General features: G+C 36.3%; 2 protein-coding genes across 2 annotated transcripts in view; one reads left to right on the forward strand and one right to left on the reverse strand.

Moving 5' to 3' along the window:
• Positions 1–18,077, reverse strand: part of LOC119083231 (zinc finger protein 271-like) — a 700,255-nt gene that overhangs the window by 583,569 nt on the left and 98,609 nt on the right. The window lies entirely within an intron of this gene.
• On the forward strand, positions 2,044–6,532 carry LOC119083290 (protein grindelwald). Its single transcript, XM_037192983.1, has 4 exons — positions 2,044–2,951; positions 5,375–5,419; positions 5,642–5,920; positions 5,989–6,532. The coding sequence occupies exons 1-4, from the start codon at positions 2,732–2,734 to the stop codon at positions 6,123–6,125; spliced, it is 681 nt and encodes a 226-aa protein (XP_037048878.1). The 5' UTR covers positions 2,044–2,731; the 3' UTR covers positions 6,126–6,532.

Here is an 18,077-nt window from a genome sequence, read left to right on the forward strand (position 1 = left end):
ATGGAGTTGCTGTGCTAAAGAAAGGTGTCCTTTATTACTAGGCAATGCTTAGAGGAATGTGGAATAATTCATTCAAATCGAATCAGGTCGAACAAGGCAAAATACTTTATTGTATTTGTCTCTTAATAGGGATGATTTTCTCGAAATATCGCCCTTCCATATCTTTGTGATTTTACTGAGAGTTCTACAAGATGAATGTATTTTGTTTTTCATCTTGAGGTAGACATTTAAGGCTGCAGAGGTAAGTTCCATCGATTGTCGAATTATCTTTTTCAATGCTACGACTCCAGCTGACGCTCTTTTATATAAGAAACAGACTGCCCAAATAAGAGATTTTTTTTAATGACACCCCAGACGACCATGTACGGCTCATATAACTAGAGAAATTTCCATAAGCAAAGTATAAGTTTTCGATTTTCGATCACCTTCCACCAGTCACACTTTTTAACAAGTCCACTGGAAAATACAGCCAATCTCGATGAATTGTTTATTGGTAGATTCCCTATGTGAAAGTCACCCTCCTCATACCCATTTTCCATCATTTCTTTCATAGATGTAACCTACTATTAATAACGTGATAAGCTCCCCGTTACCAAAAGGTTAAAATCATAAAATTATCTCGAAACGTTTAAGAATCCTATACATTCTATCTACCCTCTAATTCAGTCTGGTAAGTTCGACTTTCAGATTCGAACATTTTAAACATTTTGACAGCATTTCTAGTAGAACTCAAGGAAATATTCCATCGTGCCATCCTTGTCTTATTCGATCGGATTAGAGAGAGGTTATGAGACATTATTCCTGAACAGTTTTACCAGGTGCAAATCCTGAGAATTTTATTCCAGGTTATCCCTTTATTCAAATTTCAATTCATATACCAACAGAATGATATTTTTTCGATTTATCATTCGTATTAAATTCATGCTCTGCAACATATCCCAATAGGGTGGTTCAAAAAGCACTTTGTTCGACATTTCAACAACATAACTAAGATTGTCAATAAAAATCCAAAATCGACCGCTTTTCCGGTAGCGTCAATACTCTCTCTAGCAAACAAACTCTCAGCTCTCTGTGTCAAATTCACACCTTATTTGTATTCTACATTTTGACTGACTACGCTGTAATTTACATGTAAATTCCAAAAGCTACTTGACACATTCAGCACCTTAATAAAAGTAGTTTATTTGCTAGAGATTGGTAGTGCAAAATCAAAATGTGAAAAGTGTACCAACAAATGTAGATTTCGTAGTAAATTTGAATTTAATTGATTTTTCAGTTCTTTCTAAATCTTGAAAATTTACGGAAAATATCATTTTCTTCGCAGTCGACTATGATCTAATTGAAGACTAAGTAAAGTGGTTTTCATCTCTATTTAGGTCCCACAACTCAGATCTGAAGTTGTGGGAACATTTTCATAAAACTTTATCTTCGTTGAAGACATCTGTGGCTAGTTTAGACTCCGATTTTGAGGGTACTACATTTGGAACCTTTATCACATTTTGATTTTCTGACCACAAATATGAACCACCCTAATGTCCCAACCCACCTACGACATTCTTCTACAGATATAACAGTCTTCTGCAAGAAAGAACTCAAGCCACAATACATTGACGATGGTCAACATGTTAAGACAATATAAATTGTCTCTTTTACCATTACTGGAATTAAGATGGTGTTAAAAGGAAAAAAATATTTTCATTGTTCGTTGCGCAACTTATTCCATTGTATCATTTAAATTGTATTGGTTTTACCTGTATATGAGTATAAATTCATCATATAAATAACTTGATACACTTTTATACCTGCTGCTAGCAAAGATACATAATAATAACCCATACTAATAACATTATACCGATGGATGATGCAGTTTCTAATACAAATAAAATGTACCTGTCGAACCGTAGCATAACAGAGTTTTTCGTTGATAAATAACGATACAACAGTTTTTATATACATTGACTTTATAGCTGAAATCAACAGGTTAAAAATGTATATAACATTCATTGAATGCACGAAAGATTGATCCCATACTTGCCGTAAATATGTGTGGTAAAGTCTCGTACAATACGCCGTGGTGTTCGGACGCGTATTATATGTACCTGCATCATAAATAGTATAGACAGTGTTGATATTAAATTGTTAAAGAGCAAACTTCATTTGAAGAATAAAATTCAGTTCAACAAAAGTACTCGTTTCGCTCATAATAATCGACATTATGGTGCATGCAGACAATGTATCATTATAATGTTATTCATTAGCAGCGCACGTAGTTTTTCATAACTAACATTTTTGCTGTACATGTACAACAAACTATCAATATTTTAAGTAAATTTTGCTGCTAGTGAGAATTTCTATACGAATAACTAGTCATATACAAATGAGTGCGCGATTAATGTGTTTCTAACGTTGACTTAGTGATCAATCCAATATTAAAACAAGTTTTCAAAAAATAAATATTTTGTTTGAAAACTGGATGGTGTCTCAATGAAATGACTCATCATCATCGTCAGTGTGGTGAACAATGTGTAAAGCGAAAGAAGTTAAATGACTTCTTGTATCAATCGGAATATATATAATTTTGTGTCAGTTTTGAATTAACATTCAGTTAATTGTGCGGTGTTCAATAATGTGACTAATAATTTTTGGATTTGAACAGTTTTAGTGCCCGAAACATCAAACACCTCTGAAGATTATTTTTTTCTAAAACAATTTTTCGACGTAGAATAATCAAATGAATTCGTTCATCATGTTTGTCTCGGTCATTGTGATTACAATATTACTGCCAGCATCCATTGCTGGACTTGCTGTAACGGGAGCGAGATGTGGTACAAAAGTTTGTGACCCGTTGCAGTATTGTTCCAACTATACCAAACATTGTGATAGTTGTGCGAATATCTGCGAAAATTCGTCGCACAATCTTGATTTACATTTATGCGCTGATGTGTGCCAAGGTATGTGTTTTGTTTGTGTTTTTGCTACGTATCAGCGAAGGAGTGCTAATTATTCAAATAAATTTTGTAGAGATTTTTATAGGAAAATTTTATAAGTTTTGATTCTGTGACCTTGGGATGAGTAATGACTTTGTATACCGATAGTAAGATTTATGTAACCAAACCAATAATTGTGTAAACGTCTACACATTGATACATTCGATGTCTAAGAAAAATTGCATATTAAATTCTAACTGAGATCATTTTAACATTCTAAAAATGTCTGAACGTTCTTCCTCACAGGTGTGTGAAACACAGGTGTATCACTTAACAATTGAATTTAAATCAAGTTTTATCAAAATCTTTCTTTCTCACTGTTCTCTTTCTGATGGAAAACAAAACATTTCAACAATGTAAAGGTTTGTGGTGTCTTTTCATTGAAGTCTTTTATTGAAGTCGAAAGTATATGCAAGACGGAGAGTTAACAACCATGTGTCGGCCGATTTTGAAACATATATCAGAATGGTTGAACTTCAACGAAAAAATTAAGAAATAAAGAAATTGGTTAGACAGTGATCTTTCACCGTAACCACCGTCGTCATTTTGTACGTTTAATTTTCATTCATTTGTTTTCAAAATATATGAAAGATATTGGGGGGGGCTTTGCGACACCGGTTGCAAGCAGAGGATTTCTCCCTAAAAAAGTTGCGTAGCAGAATGATAGACGGGAAAGTTCAATAAAATCTTCCTCTTTCTGCTGTTGTCGTGTTCCAAGTTCCAATATAATTAGGGAATGATATTAATGATGAAAAACATGATCAAAGTTTGAAGCAGAAGACTCCAAATTAACTGAAATTTTTGTTTCGTTCAAAAAACAAAGCTGGAAAAGTAAACGTAAGGGCAACGCACCAATCATACTGGCAGAATATTCCCTATATGAAATAGTTTGTACTATAACCTTGAGACAGTGCAAAAATGTGAAATTGCTTGGTACACCGTCAAGACTTACTGACTTACTACTCCATTTTCTTCTTCTATTACTATGCTTGGTGCTTTGACCAGATCATGGCCGTCGTTTCGAAAATAATTTTAAGGCGTGAAGTCTTATTTTAAGTGAGCTAAAATATCCCGACTCGACAAGACCGGTCAGGAAATTTTAAAGGGGAAGTGCCACAAAATCGTGCGAAAACGTGCGATCAACTGAGGAAGTAATCAAGTTTCATTTAATAATCTTCGCACACTGGTTTTAAGTTGATTTAATTCGATAATGATCAACCGACGAAACAATCTTTTTCACAAATTAAATAGTTCCTAAGTGGTGGTCTTTCATTGATATGATGCGACCGAACTAAATTGCGATCAGACAATTTGCTTAGAAACGAAGGGCAGAACTATTCCTAAAGAAATGCTTCCTTTTTGGGGTAAATTTCCTCTAACATGCAGCGAAATCAACTTTATGTTGGTCTATTACTTCCATCGATCAAAGTAATTTTAATCTGTTGATTTCAAATCTTGTACTTCAATTTTTCTAACATTCATTTTACTATATGAAAGACCCTACTACCCAGAGCTTGTCATTATTTTTGTCGTCGTTATCGATAACAGATGAACAGCCGTATGTGACAGGTAAATGATAAATTGAAAATTTCGTCGTAGAGTGACCTTGCTGCAAACGAAATGTCGTAACAGATACTTGTTCTGAGGCTGGTATGGCAAGTTTGGTATCGTTGTAAAGCTAAGACTGCAGGCTGATCAGGCATTATTGTTTTGATACAAGAAGGGTCTACCTGTGTATTACAGATGAGTTGAAGTTTCGTCGAGGATGGTGAAAATAAACTTTTCAAATAGTGTACAATTCAGACAAATTTTGTAAAATCCATTCTCGGCATTTAATAGAGCATGGAATCCTCTACCATTATCGCCATTCAAAGAGTTTCAAACTTTTTTCGTTTCTTAGAAATGTCGAAATTTAGCTCGCTGTTGCTCCGTGGCCAGGTTGTTGAGAGAAGCAATTTTGACACGAATTAACTTACAATTAGTCCCTTTATCCGTTGCTATAACAATATGTATTTAAATTGACTCGTGGGTCCCGCACGGCCACGTGTGACGGTTTTCCGAAACGGCTGGACAGATCCGAAAACTGAATACAGTTTCGTTTAGTAATCGAGTTCCTCAAAGAGAACATGAAAAAAATCAGAGGTGGTGTCGCGAATCTATTTAAGTTTTGTTCAACCCTACCGTGCAGTAACCTTAGTGTTTACTGGTCCCTTTTCTAAAATATCTAACTCATCTCAAAGAGAACTAATTTTAAAGGAATGTAAATTGCGGTAAGATGTCTACCTCAGGTCATGGGAAATACAGAATCTAGAATATGCACAGCTTGAAATCATGTCAAATTACTGGGTACTCTTCTTTTAATTTCTATCCATTCTATTTGATTTCAGATTACCTTCACGAAACCAGATACATTAAAGCAGCAAATTATGCAGGTAAATTACCCATGTCTCAGTTATTGTTATAAGAACTAATTATAACGACGACAACGGCTCCAAGCGTACAGAAAATGTGACAAATTACATTGAATTTATCGAATTAATTTAATTCATCATTCCATGCAGTAGTAACTACGCCGTTATTTTCTATAAGATGTACCTACATATCGTAACCGTTTTGCGTTTATTTAATTCTTTCCATTCGTCTCATCATTTCAGCCGATATACAGAAATTGCAGAAGCAGCAGACAATCATTCTAATTATTTTAATCGTTTTACTGATTATGTTCGTTGGAATACACGGATGCCAATGCATTCGTTGGTTGAGAAGGAAAGACTATTTATCGTTCGAATATCTGAAACGATTCAGGGCCAGTACGCGTCGTGAAAAGCAACAACCAGCTCCGCAAAGTGATTTTACGCATGCAAATCCACACACTCAAAGCCCTCAACAGATGCGAAAGAACAATGGAGCACGATCCGTTTTCTCCATATCGGGTAAATGTTTTCACAATCACTTTCACAAGTGATTTGGTATGCTAATCTTAAGTGGTCTCTTAATGTAGGTAATGAGTCAACAGTACAAACGGTTTCAACACCAATCAGTAGACATCCAGCTGAGGATAATTTAGACTATACATACGACAATGTGGCACTACAAATGACTCCAGGCGATAAACCGAAAACAGAAACTAATTTTTAGGATTTTTTTATGTGAATGAAAGGGTTAGGTAACCTAACTTGGGTCTTTAAGTGTGGCGAATTTAGTGTGTTCTTGATTAGTTCATTGTACAAAATAACAATAGTTGAATTTTTCTTTAATTTAATTAATCATTTGCGCGGGCAAGAACGATTTTGTGATTGTACTCTTAGGGAAATATTTGGCCGTCGATTTTTACGACTCAGATTTTGAAGCATTTTTCAGTGAAACTTCAATTTTCTAAATTCAAACACATTTCAATACACCACTGAACTCTACAAATACCAAATTTGTAGTAAGTTCGTTCATGCATCAAAAATACCCACAAAAGCATACTAGTAATAAGACATGTAACCTTCGACCTCTTAACTCAAAAAACATTATTGAAGCTTAGGGCCTAAGCCTTTCTGGAATAGGAAAATGAATAAATCTTGAAAATTGTCGTTTCCTATTAATTCTGTTAGAAATTGCCAATTGTGGCCCTGGACTCCGTTGTTAAGTTAAAAGTCAATTTAAATGTTATTATCGTATTTGATCTTGAAAGAGTTTTAACGCACCCTTTAATAGTAAGAATTTTTAGTTACTTTTGATATAATAGAAGCAGTTGCACTGTTACCTGCATATTAGTTTTAGAATTAAGTAGCATTCATGAGGAGCGCTCGTGACGAACGCGTTTCGACAATATGTGGTTCAATTTGAGTTGATATTGCTGAATACTAGTCGTGAATACTAATTGTGTAGTTCCGTACGACTTAAGTTCTTCAAGATTTCTCTTTGTGCCACGAAAAGTTTTGGAACAAAATTTTTTCAGAAAAATGGAAAACCTCCTTCTAAGGAATTTGTAAGTTTTTTCTAGATCTACAAAAGTGTTTCTTGCACATACAATTCGTCACTACTTCCCTTCTCCTTGATTTTTGTTCAAGGATTATGGAAACATCCATATTTGGGATGGTTTGATAATTTTACGTATGAAAATATCAATTTACTTCTATAAAAGCTTCTTCGTGTGTAAGTAACTCATCAAAAATAATGTCCTACTTACCCTTTGTTCTAGAAATTTCTTACGTTTTTGGCCATTTTTTCGGTTAAAACTTGGACTTTTAACAAGTTTGATGTCAGATCATCAGATGTCAGTTCCTAAAAATGAACTTCTCCTCTTCCATGAAATATCGGTAATGATGAGCTATTCTTTCCAGAACAGAAGTACTTTTTAAAAAGATATTGTATTTTCGGAGATATTCGACTTTGAAGGTTTTTACATGAAACTATTTTCCATTTTCCGGGAAAAAAGATTTGTTCCACTACTTTTAGTGGTAACCAACATTGAACATAGAAAAATCTTAAAAAACTTAAGGCACACGGAGCCTTTTCTCGACACAATTCGGAAGATTCTGACATAAATTCCGAAAAAATTGTAAAATGTTTTTCGGAATTTTTTCCGAATTTTCTGAATTAAAATTCCCAATAATAAGGCCTGATACACTTTACACTTCAGCTTCGAGCAATTGAAAATCTTTTTCGATCAATTTTCGTTGTTCTTTTGTCACTTTCGAGGCTTACCGAAGCTGTAAGAAAGAAAAGTTTGGTGGAAATACGTTCTCAATTGTGTGTTAGTTTGTGTATTACGAAGCGATGTCTTTCGTGAATGCTGTCCTAGATGTAAATACTTTTTAGCATTAAATTTTGTGATTTTTTAAAATCCTTATTGTACTCCGTCCATTGATATTTTAACGATAAGTTGTTTATGAAGTCGGGAAACCAGTTTGTACAGTCCGCTGCTCTCGCTCAGAAACACTTCATAAGTTTAGCTTTTAGAAGTTTTATTTTCGAAAATTTATTTGCTACAAAAACAAAATTTAAAACGAAAATATTGAAAATCCACACACGCAAGACATCACTTAAAATTTATTGATTCTTAGGGTTTTCAAAGTATTTACGAATATTCATCCGTTCTAGTTGAATGCATAGCATTAAGTGTTCATTCACCTAAGATTTAAATAAAATCGAATGGATTGTCGGTTGCGAAAATTTGGGGCATACGTCAATTGATTACTAATTTAAGAGAATTTGTTCTATGTAGTTGTAAGTGCAAGTCGAGGACAATAAAAAATTTTAAACAAAAGTTTTGTTCTATTCAGAGCCCAGAAATCCTGATACAATTGACTTACGATGGATTAAGAGCTCCTGCTATCATTTTTCGTTGACGGTTGACTTGTATCGTCGAATAATTCATCTCATTACCAATGCCATACGACACCATTCATCATTATCTTCCCTATACGGATACAGGTGCCTAGTCATTTGCTGATTATCGGCGACATTCAAGTCTCCTATGTCATCCGATTCGGAGTCTTCAAATTCAATTGGCGTAACTTTACAGTGCGGTATACTACTTAAAACTGGCAGTGGCGTTGATTATGCTGTTTGAGATCAAAAGACCTCGACGCATGTATTAGATTTATTCCACCAATCTCGAAGAAGTATGACCGTTTCGTAGGTGCTACTATAACAGCAGCAAAAAAGCATGTGTCACCAAGAGGATATCGGAATATATTCCAGGATGGAACGAAGAGAGCGAAAAATTATATATAGACCTCGAAGAGAGTGGAGATCCTGAAATAGCTGATGTCTTATTATGTTCCCTTGATTCAAATAGACAAGAAATATGGACTTCTAATATAAAAAACATGGATTTCATAAAAATAGCAGAGAACCTGGAACCGCACCAGTCGAATGGCTGCCAGTTTTGTGCAATATTGAACCATTCACTCTGTCGTGAACCATTACATGTGCGACGTTGTCATGCATCATTAAAAGAGTACGACAAAATCATGAGTTTTAGCATATCAAGATTTCGTAACACCAATTACTCAACGATTGCATCACCATCCTGTGATTGTGGAGCCCCGAAACAAACAATTCTTCACATAGTCAACGAATGTCATTTACTCGCTTACCAAGGCCTATTAACAGACTATCGAAATTCATGAATTAGTTATTTGTGTATCTGTTTTGGACGATTGTTTTTAGGCAATTTCGCGAACGAAGTGAGGGCTACATGTGGAAGTGCCTAAAATCAATCGTCCAAAATTTCGTGTAAGGGGTCGAAAACCAGAGAAAAATCTCAAAACTTCCTCATTTTCGGCCCCGACACATGGAAATTCGTTTTTATATTAAGCAAATATTCTCCCCTCCTCCGCTGAAACTTCGGAAGCCTTGGTTGTGAAAAATATTGTGTTTACCTCGGGAAAAAGGTTGGAACACCCTCAAAATGCAGTTTCCAACTTTTTAGCCCCGTACGAAGTACGAAGGGGCTTATAGGATTACGATGCCGTGTGTAATTGATGGAATTCGAAGGAGACGGTAAGGGCAAAGTGTTTGCCTATGTTCATAGATAACGAATCCGCAATAAAAATTTTGTCTGTCCGTCTGTCCGTCTGTCCTTCTGTCCGTCTGTCCGTCTGTCCGTCTGTCCGTCTGTCACGTCGATATCTTGAGTAAATCAAATCCGATTTCAAAATTATTTTTTTTCCCTGAAAGGTAGTTGAAATAGTGAGGCTAAGTTCGAAGATGGGCGATTTTGGGTCGACCCCTCCAGAGCTGGGGCCCCATAAGTGCTTTAACGTTTTCCAAAGATTTCTCTGGCCATTTAAAGGCTACACTTGTAAGTGATACATCAAATGAAAGGTATTTACAATACCTATCCACAAAAAAAAAAGTTTATGGAAATTGGATGACCGACTCGTGAGTTAGACCCCTTGGTGTGAACTAGGTACAGGGCGGCAATCCGTTTTTGCTTGTAGGTTAGTCAAATTTGAACGGATTTAGATGGATTTTGATTTATTAGATAGGTATTGATAGGGTTCCCATTCGTCCTCTTTTTAGAGGACATGTCCTCTTTTTTCGCCTCGTTCTTCTTTTTTACAAAAATTCCAAGAACATCACTTTTTTGATGAAAACGTCCTCTTTGTCCTCTTTTTTCAGGTCTTCTTCTTTTTTAAGTAAATTTAATACCTAAAAAACGAAAAATTTTCGCTGCGCGGCATTAACTAATGATCTTCTCTGTCAGAGAATCTCTAAAAGGTAATACAACAAACTCTTCACATCAAAAAAAAATTCGCTCGCTCCGCTCGCATTCTTTACCTAATTCTTTCCTTACATTAAAACAAAAGTTAGTAATTTTACCAGAAAGAAAATAGTGTAGCGTTGTGTGAAATACCAAAGATCACGCAATGATAAGGTAAAACGAATTATGTATTCAGATAATATGGTGTGGATGTTATCACTGAGAAGGAATCCAAAAGAATATCAGGACTATTTCAGTGCATATTGCACAGAGCATTTTTGAATTTTTTGTTTTCAGCATGAACTGTGGTGTAAATTACACAATAGTTGCACAAAGTGAATGTACAGTCGTTGTAATTCCGCGTCAGAAATTCACTTTTCGTCCTCTTTTTTGAATGTGAAGGCGTCCTCTTTTTGTCCTCTTTTTTGACGCCGAAATGTCCTCTTTTTCAAAATTGAAAAATGGGAACCCTAGGTATTGACCGTACCAATCAGGGAACAAAAAGTTTATGAAATTCGGTTTACCGGAGCGTGAGCTAGGTCTCTTGGAGTGAGGTTATATGTGGCTACTCGGCCGTACAGTGAAGGTGGTGTTTTTTGTTAATATCTCGAGTAAAATTTAACCGAATTTCATGAATTTTTTTTTGTTTGAAAGGTACTAATGAATGTAAAGCAGCCGTTGTACTTTTCACCTCCTAACAAAATGGCCGTCGGCCGCCATTTTGGATTTTTGTAAAATCAATATAAATAGGTGAAAATGATAATTCCAAAATCACTGATCAGTGGGAAGTGTAGTTTGTGTTACTTTTGAAAGGAACGTCGTACGGGGCTTCGTAATTGCGCTATGCGCAATTTTTAAGAATTTTACGACGTTTACGGGCGCAATAGGCTTACGGTAAGAGTAGGGCGACGGACGAAGTAGGTCACGTGCGCAATAGATGTACGGGTTTGTACGGGGCTCAGTCGCAGCAAACGCTCCGACTGTTCTGACGGCTCGTTTTTCCTTCGTTGTACAAATAATTATTTAATTAATTATTAATAAAATTGTTGTATTGCTTGGTCAGTAATTCAACATTGACAAAGTGTTGTATTGCTTTGACTTGACCAAAATTGTTGAAAACATTTCTTTTTTTCAACGAAGGGCGAACGAAACGTGTTACCATTTACAATCATAGGGCGGACGAAGAACAGGACAAAACAATGCTGATTTCGGCGTATCACGCCATAATCAGTGCACCTATGTCTTGCGATGACACGAGCGTTATATACACTTTTTCGTCATTTGTTAGGACTCTCTGTTTTTTGTGCTATATCTCTCACATACAGCTTTTGTGGATCTCTCACATCCGACAATTTGTTTTTCGGTAATTTTAGTGACAATAAATAAATAAATTTTAGTGACAATAAATAAATTGTCACTAAAACCACGCACAGTATGGCAGCCGAGTAGGCGCCACCCACAGCTGCGATGCCAAACTTCAAAAAGCATCGATACAATTATTAATAAAATTGTTGTATCGATGCTTTTTGAAGTTTGGCATCGCAGCTGTGGGTGGCGCCACGGCTGCCATACTGTGCGTGGCGCCACGGCTGCCATACTGTGCGTGGCGCCACGGCTGCCATACTGTGCGTGGCGCCACGGCTGCCATACTGTGCGTGGTTTTAGTGACAATTTATTTATTGTCACTAAAATTACCGAAAAACAAATTGTCGGATGTGAGAGATCCACAAAAGCTGTATGTGAGAGATATAGCCCGAAAAACAGATAGTCCTACCAAATGACGAAAAAGTGTATATAATTCTCGTACGATTGCTCACTTCAGTTTGTGTCGTGCTGCTATGCACATGGTCATCGCAAGACATAGGTGCACTGATGATGGCGTGATACGCCGAAATCAGCATTGTTCTGTCCTGTTGTTCGTCCGCCCTATGACTGTAAACGGTAAAACGTTTCGTCACGAATCGTAAACGGTAAAACGTTTCGTCACGAATCGTAAACGGTAAAACGTTTCGTCACGAATCGTAAACGGTAACACGTTTCGTTCGCCCTTCGTTGAATAAAAGAAATTTTTTCAACAATTTTGGTCAAGTCAAAGCAATACAACACTTTGTCAATATTTAATTATTTCTCCAACAGAATCTATGTGGGCCATCATTGGAAAGTGTGATATCGTACCTCAAGATAACATTCAGTTTCAGGTTTACATTTCAGTTCGTTGAATATCTAGTGGACAAAGTGTGTAATTTCATATTTTTTTTCTCTGTATGGGATGACATCTGGGGCCCATTTACTCAAACGTTGTCTTTGACATGTACATACACGTCAACGAGACAATAGTTCCAAGTAGAGGGACTCTAGGGGATCCAGAAACAATTTGTGGGCTTCAAATTTATTTTTGCTCAGTAGGACTTTAAATGATTCATATCGAGGGCAACATATAACTATAGGACATATCTGCGATATCTCAGAAAAGACTGAACTGATTTTGATAATCTTTTTTTTTCTGAAAAGTAGGAAAAAGTTATAAATTTTAAGCCTAATATTAAGTCAATTGGCCATATGCTGTGGAAGATATTGTCGAAAAACCAGCTTTTTAAAAAAAAACCTAAGATGTTTTTGAATCTAAAGAAACGATTTTGATAAAATTTTATTTTTCCCTAAAAGGCAGTATGGCCATATGGTTCGGAAGCAATTGTCGAAAAACTAAAAATTCTCTAGAGAATACAACGAAAAATGCGAATTCCACTGAAATTTGTGCCGGGCTTCATATCTTTTTACTACTTTCAGGGAAAAAAAGTTTATCGAAAGCTGTTCAGTCGTTTCCGTCATCGGAGATATGCCCTTTAGTGATGTTGCCCTCGATCTATTATTCGGTCGTTTAGGCCAAGGTTCTAAAAGAAAAGGGACACCTACGAAGGCTGAAGGAAACAAATTTGCTTGGTTTTGTTGAAATCGTAAAATTGACTTTCACAAATCTAGTAAGCGCCACAAAGAAATTTTGATGCTGATCGTTCAATAAACGAGTAAATAAATAAATAAAAGACTTCAAATATTTCTAAACAAATTATATGTATTTACACAAAGAATTTTTATGTTTACACTTTGACTTATTGCACGACAGAGTAAAGTTAACCGGGCAGGAGCGCTTGTTTGACTAGGGACCTGATTAATCTAGTAGCCCTTGATATTTTGCGAATTAGTTTTTTCAATTTATGTCAATGTTCATTTGAGTTCATTTTCATCCCGTGTATTAGGTCCCTTATTTGACGTTTCGAAAATGAACCGCTCCTGCCTGGTTTATTTTACTCTTGCTAAATATTAGTAAGATACATCCGAAATGTCAGAAATGTCAGAAAAAATTCAAATGTTTGAGTTGTTAAAACGGTTTTCTTGTAAAAGTTTAAACACCTGTACCATGCAAGAAATAATTATAAGTTCACCTTATGTACATTGGAAATCTATGAAATCAATAATTTAAATTTTATCTCGGGAGTTAGGATTCTCTGTGGATCACGATGCAGCTGTTAGCGTTTGGGTTTAGCTGTATGTATGCAATAATAGGCAACTTCGACCAATGTAGGATTAATGTAGATCATTCCAAAACGGCAAAGTAAGAGCTTCAGTTGAACTTATGCGTCGTGAGGGCTCATGTTGCAGCATTCTTTCCATAGCATAAAATAGATCATCGAGGTATTGGCTGTCGTCCATTCGAAAGTCTTCCAAAGGTCGTCGATTATACTGTGCATGTTCTTCGGCGTTGTTCCAATTAAAATCCAAATTTCCGTTTTTGAAATACGTTGTGTTCGATGCATTTGTCATTTCTGCTGGAATTTTTCCGATTATTGCTTCTATCAGCGCCAAATGCTCATAGTCGTATTCAGTTGGGAACAGCATCTCTCCCGAATACAGCTCGAACAATGTGCATCCAAGTGCCCAGACGTCGCACGTGCTATTCCAGTCCAGTCTTAATATCACCTCTGGGGATCGGTAATATCTCGTTCCAATTATTATCGGGTGATATTCGCCATCACGGACTACATTTCCGAAGTCACCGAGACGAATATTTGTAGATCGTAGACGTTTCAATTCCAAGTTCCTTTCTTCACAGTAGACAGTTGTGTAGCTCGAATTCACGAAGAGAATGTTGTCTGGCTTCAGGTCGGTGTGAGTGATGTTGTGTTCATGTAGAAATGATACCGCTGCACATAGCTGGTGACCGATGTGTTGGACCTCGTCAAGCAAAAACGGTTTAAAGTGGTTGTCCTTCATGAAGTCGTAGACACTGGAGCCCAATAGCGGGAACGCTATGCATATATGTCCGCCACAGGAAAACCAGCTGATCATGTTTACGCATAAGCTGCTTTTGATGTCGTCCCTCCATCCGATCACCGTCAGAGCGATCACTTCATCCATCACTGATTTTCTTTGACTTGGCTGGTTTTTAACCACTTTTAATGCAGCAGCTTGGCCCGTATTTATGTCTCGCACTTTCATAACCCGTCCGAATGTTCCTTCGCCAAGCTCGGTTTCAATTTTATAATCACCGATCTGCTGGCCAGTATACCATTTTATATGTCCTGTATCATCCGTCAACAATTCCTTCGGTTCATTGGGCTGTCTTTTAAGTCTTTTCGCACTGTTATCACAATCACTGTCCCAGTCACTTTCGCTGCTATGGGATTCTCTTGCATATAATAATCCTTTCAATTCAACAATGTCCTGCGTTTTACGCTTTTTTGCACTATTCTCACAATCACTGTCCCAGTCACTTTCGTCAAAGTGCTGCTGCGTTTTACGCTTTTTTGCACTGTTCTCACAATCACTGTCCCAGTCACTTTCGTCAAAGTGCTGCTGCGTTTCACGCTTTTTTGCACCGGCCTCACAATCACTGTCCCAATCACTTTCGTCAAAGTGCTGCGTTTTACGCTTCTTTTCACTGTTATCACAATCACTGTCCCAATCACTGTCCCAATCACTTTTGGTGCTCTTATAATGATTCATTTTACTATTTATAGCTTTGTGCGTGCGTTTTAATAAGAGTTTTAATTGTCCTTTATTTATTCAAACTTCTTTTGCGTTATAATTTCAAGTTGTCGGGTTAAATCTTAAGATTTTTTTTAAAATAGCAAATCTGAGTAAACAAGTGTTTCACTTGAAGACTGTATGTATTCTGAGGATTTGACAAAAGGATGTTTCTATTTATACGCTGTGCTGACGGTTTAGGCTCACTCTGTTTCCGTTTTTCTTGACATTTGTGTTTAAACAATACAAAAGAGGCGTGGCTTACGTAAACGGAGACAATACGGGAAACAAAACGGATTAACTGTGAATTCAGACTTAAAATGCTTCAATATATCGACGCAAAAATTATTGTCGCAGCTTTACCGTAATGCGAGTAACAAAGACAACAAATGTCAATATATAGTCGCATTTTGTGTATTTTAAACCGTTCGCACTAATAATTGATGTATACCATTATGCACCCCTTCCACAGATCCAACAAGAACAGCACAATAAAATGTGTCTTTTGAAAAAATCTTTTTTTTCAATTTTTATTGCACTCATCTGCTTCCTTTTTAGACCACTTTGACTGGTCAACGTCATACTTAGAAAAGATATTTACCTGCGACTTAGCTTAAAATTGTTTATACCTAAATTACATTTACAACGCAATTAGCAAACGACAATGGCAAAAAAGTACAAAAAGTTTGATATTTAACTTTTTGTGCTATTGTTAACGATTTACGAATGGGAAAATATATTCCAGCAACGGAATTTTTGGGTTTACCAATGGAATTTTTCCCTTTAAAATTTTATAAATCATTTTACCAATATTTTTATCAAATCGGTACTAATTCGATGAAAATATTGGTAGATATTCAGCTCTCACTAAACAACAATCGAATATTACCATCCATTTACTAATTGCATCGTAAAAAGACAAGAAGAAAAAAATGGACGGAAATCGTAAGAAATTTCCAAAAATTGATGGAGAGCAAGAGAATGCAGGTTTATAAAACAATAGCTACAGCCATTGAGCCAAATTATCATTATTTTTTAATGATTTATTTTTCATATTTTCCGTAGTTTTTTTGTATAAGGTAAAAACACCAATATTCGACATGATTTAGAAATTCGACAATCCATTGTTTAGAACAATAAAACCCATTCTTTTGGCCAAACCATTTCTTTTTCTTGAAGATTGTACTTTAGGTCAACTAATAAGGTAACAAAAGGTACTGCCATACAGCCCTGCAAAACAAAGAAATCTCAGTACAAAAGGGATAATAAATGTAGCAACATTCGCCATGGTAAGAGACGAAGGAAATTTCTTCGAAGTTTCCCGAGGTATCAATGTAGAACAATATTCTATGAAATCGGAGATTGACTACCAGACTGACGCTAAGAGATGTTGGTGGATTTTGAGGATCATTATGAAAATTCATTCCAAAAAATTATTTGTGATCTGGATAGTGAGTGCTCTCCCATTTGTTCAAACCAGTACTATCGATACTTTCTGTACCTATCCTCCTACTAGAACAGAATTATATAATGCATTCCAACTGTTCATGTTATTATTCGGTCCCAATTCCTCTCGAGTAAGAAATCGGTTAAAGCCAAATCTATGCTTTGTATGCAAAGTACACCAAGGGCCTAGTAGCTACCTCACTCCGAGTCAGTGGTTTTTTGTTCAATGATGTTGTGTAGGAGGCTGAGAAATTGTTTCCTGATTTGGGAGTCGTGTGAGAAGAACGGGTTGTGGGGTATTCCATCGAATTTGGAGGTTGGATCAGCAAGATTTCTTTTGCAGTGCTGTTGCTGGTTTTTGAATAGGTATGGACTCACACGTGCAGGTTAGTGCTGGATTTATGTGAGTGGTGTTATCACAGTGTGTCGTTTATGAGTCGATCCATGGTATTATTTTCGTGGTTACGTTCTTGTGTGGACTTGTGCCTTTGCAGTGATCGTTTCTGCCCTGTTTCTTTGTGATTCCATACAAACAGCCGAAATCAATCACTATACAATGAAAAATGTGACTCTACAAAAATTGAAATGAAAAGTGTGAACGGTAGCTCAATATGATGACCAAAACGTCCTAAAAGGATTTGATAACAGAACCTCTGGTCCTTATGAGCTTCATAATAAGTTCCACAAGAGTTTAGCTGACCAATTGGTTTTACCTTGTTTGTTTGTTTGTTTGTTTGTTTATTTCGATCAATACACAGGCACTGCCCTAATTACATATTAATCGTTTATCATTTTGTACAAATCGTCATTAAGTTATTGAATTCAATAGAAAATTAAGAATAAAAAATAAAAATCAAATGAAAATCAAATGAAAAAAGAAGAAAGAAAAATTTACATAATCGAGCCAGTTACAAGCGCTAAACTTCATAAAGAGTTTTACTCGGCTTTTAAACACAAAGAAATTCGGTTCCAACACGTCAACCGAAGAAAAATATTCGTTGTGGTTATTCTGAAGTCTGTACATAGGAGAATTGCGTTGGATGTTTGATTTCTTGTTGAATGGCAGGTAAAACGTGGGCTGGTTGCGCGTGACACGAATTGGGTGGTTGAATTTAAGTTCAGAGCCTAGAGTTCATTCGATATTGCCGTGAACCAGTCTATGAAGAAGGAATTCATCGAACTGTAGCCGACGCGTTTCGAGTGACTGCAAATTCAGATACTTTAATCGTGTGTGATAGTCCGGCTTTTGCCAATGGAATTTGTGATAGAGCATGCGGGTGAATTTTCGCTGGACTCGTTCAATGCTGTCACTGTACATGTTGTAGATGGGACTCCAGATGGAACAACAGTACTCCAATCTGCTTCGCACGTATGCATTGTATAAGATGATGAGGCTCTTTGGTGATCTAAAGGACTTGGTC

This window comes from Bradysia coprophila, unplaced genomic scaffold (assembly GCF_014529535.1).
Source record: "Bradysia coprophila strain Holo2 unplaced genomic scaffold, BU_Bcop_v1 contig_583, whole genome shotgun sequence".
In the NCBI taxonomy this organism is placed as follows: domain Eukaryota; kingdom Metazoa; phylum Arthropoda; class Insecta; order Diptera; family Sciaridae; genus Bradysia; species Bradysia coprophila.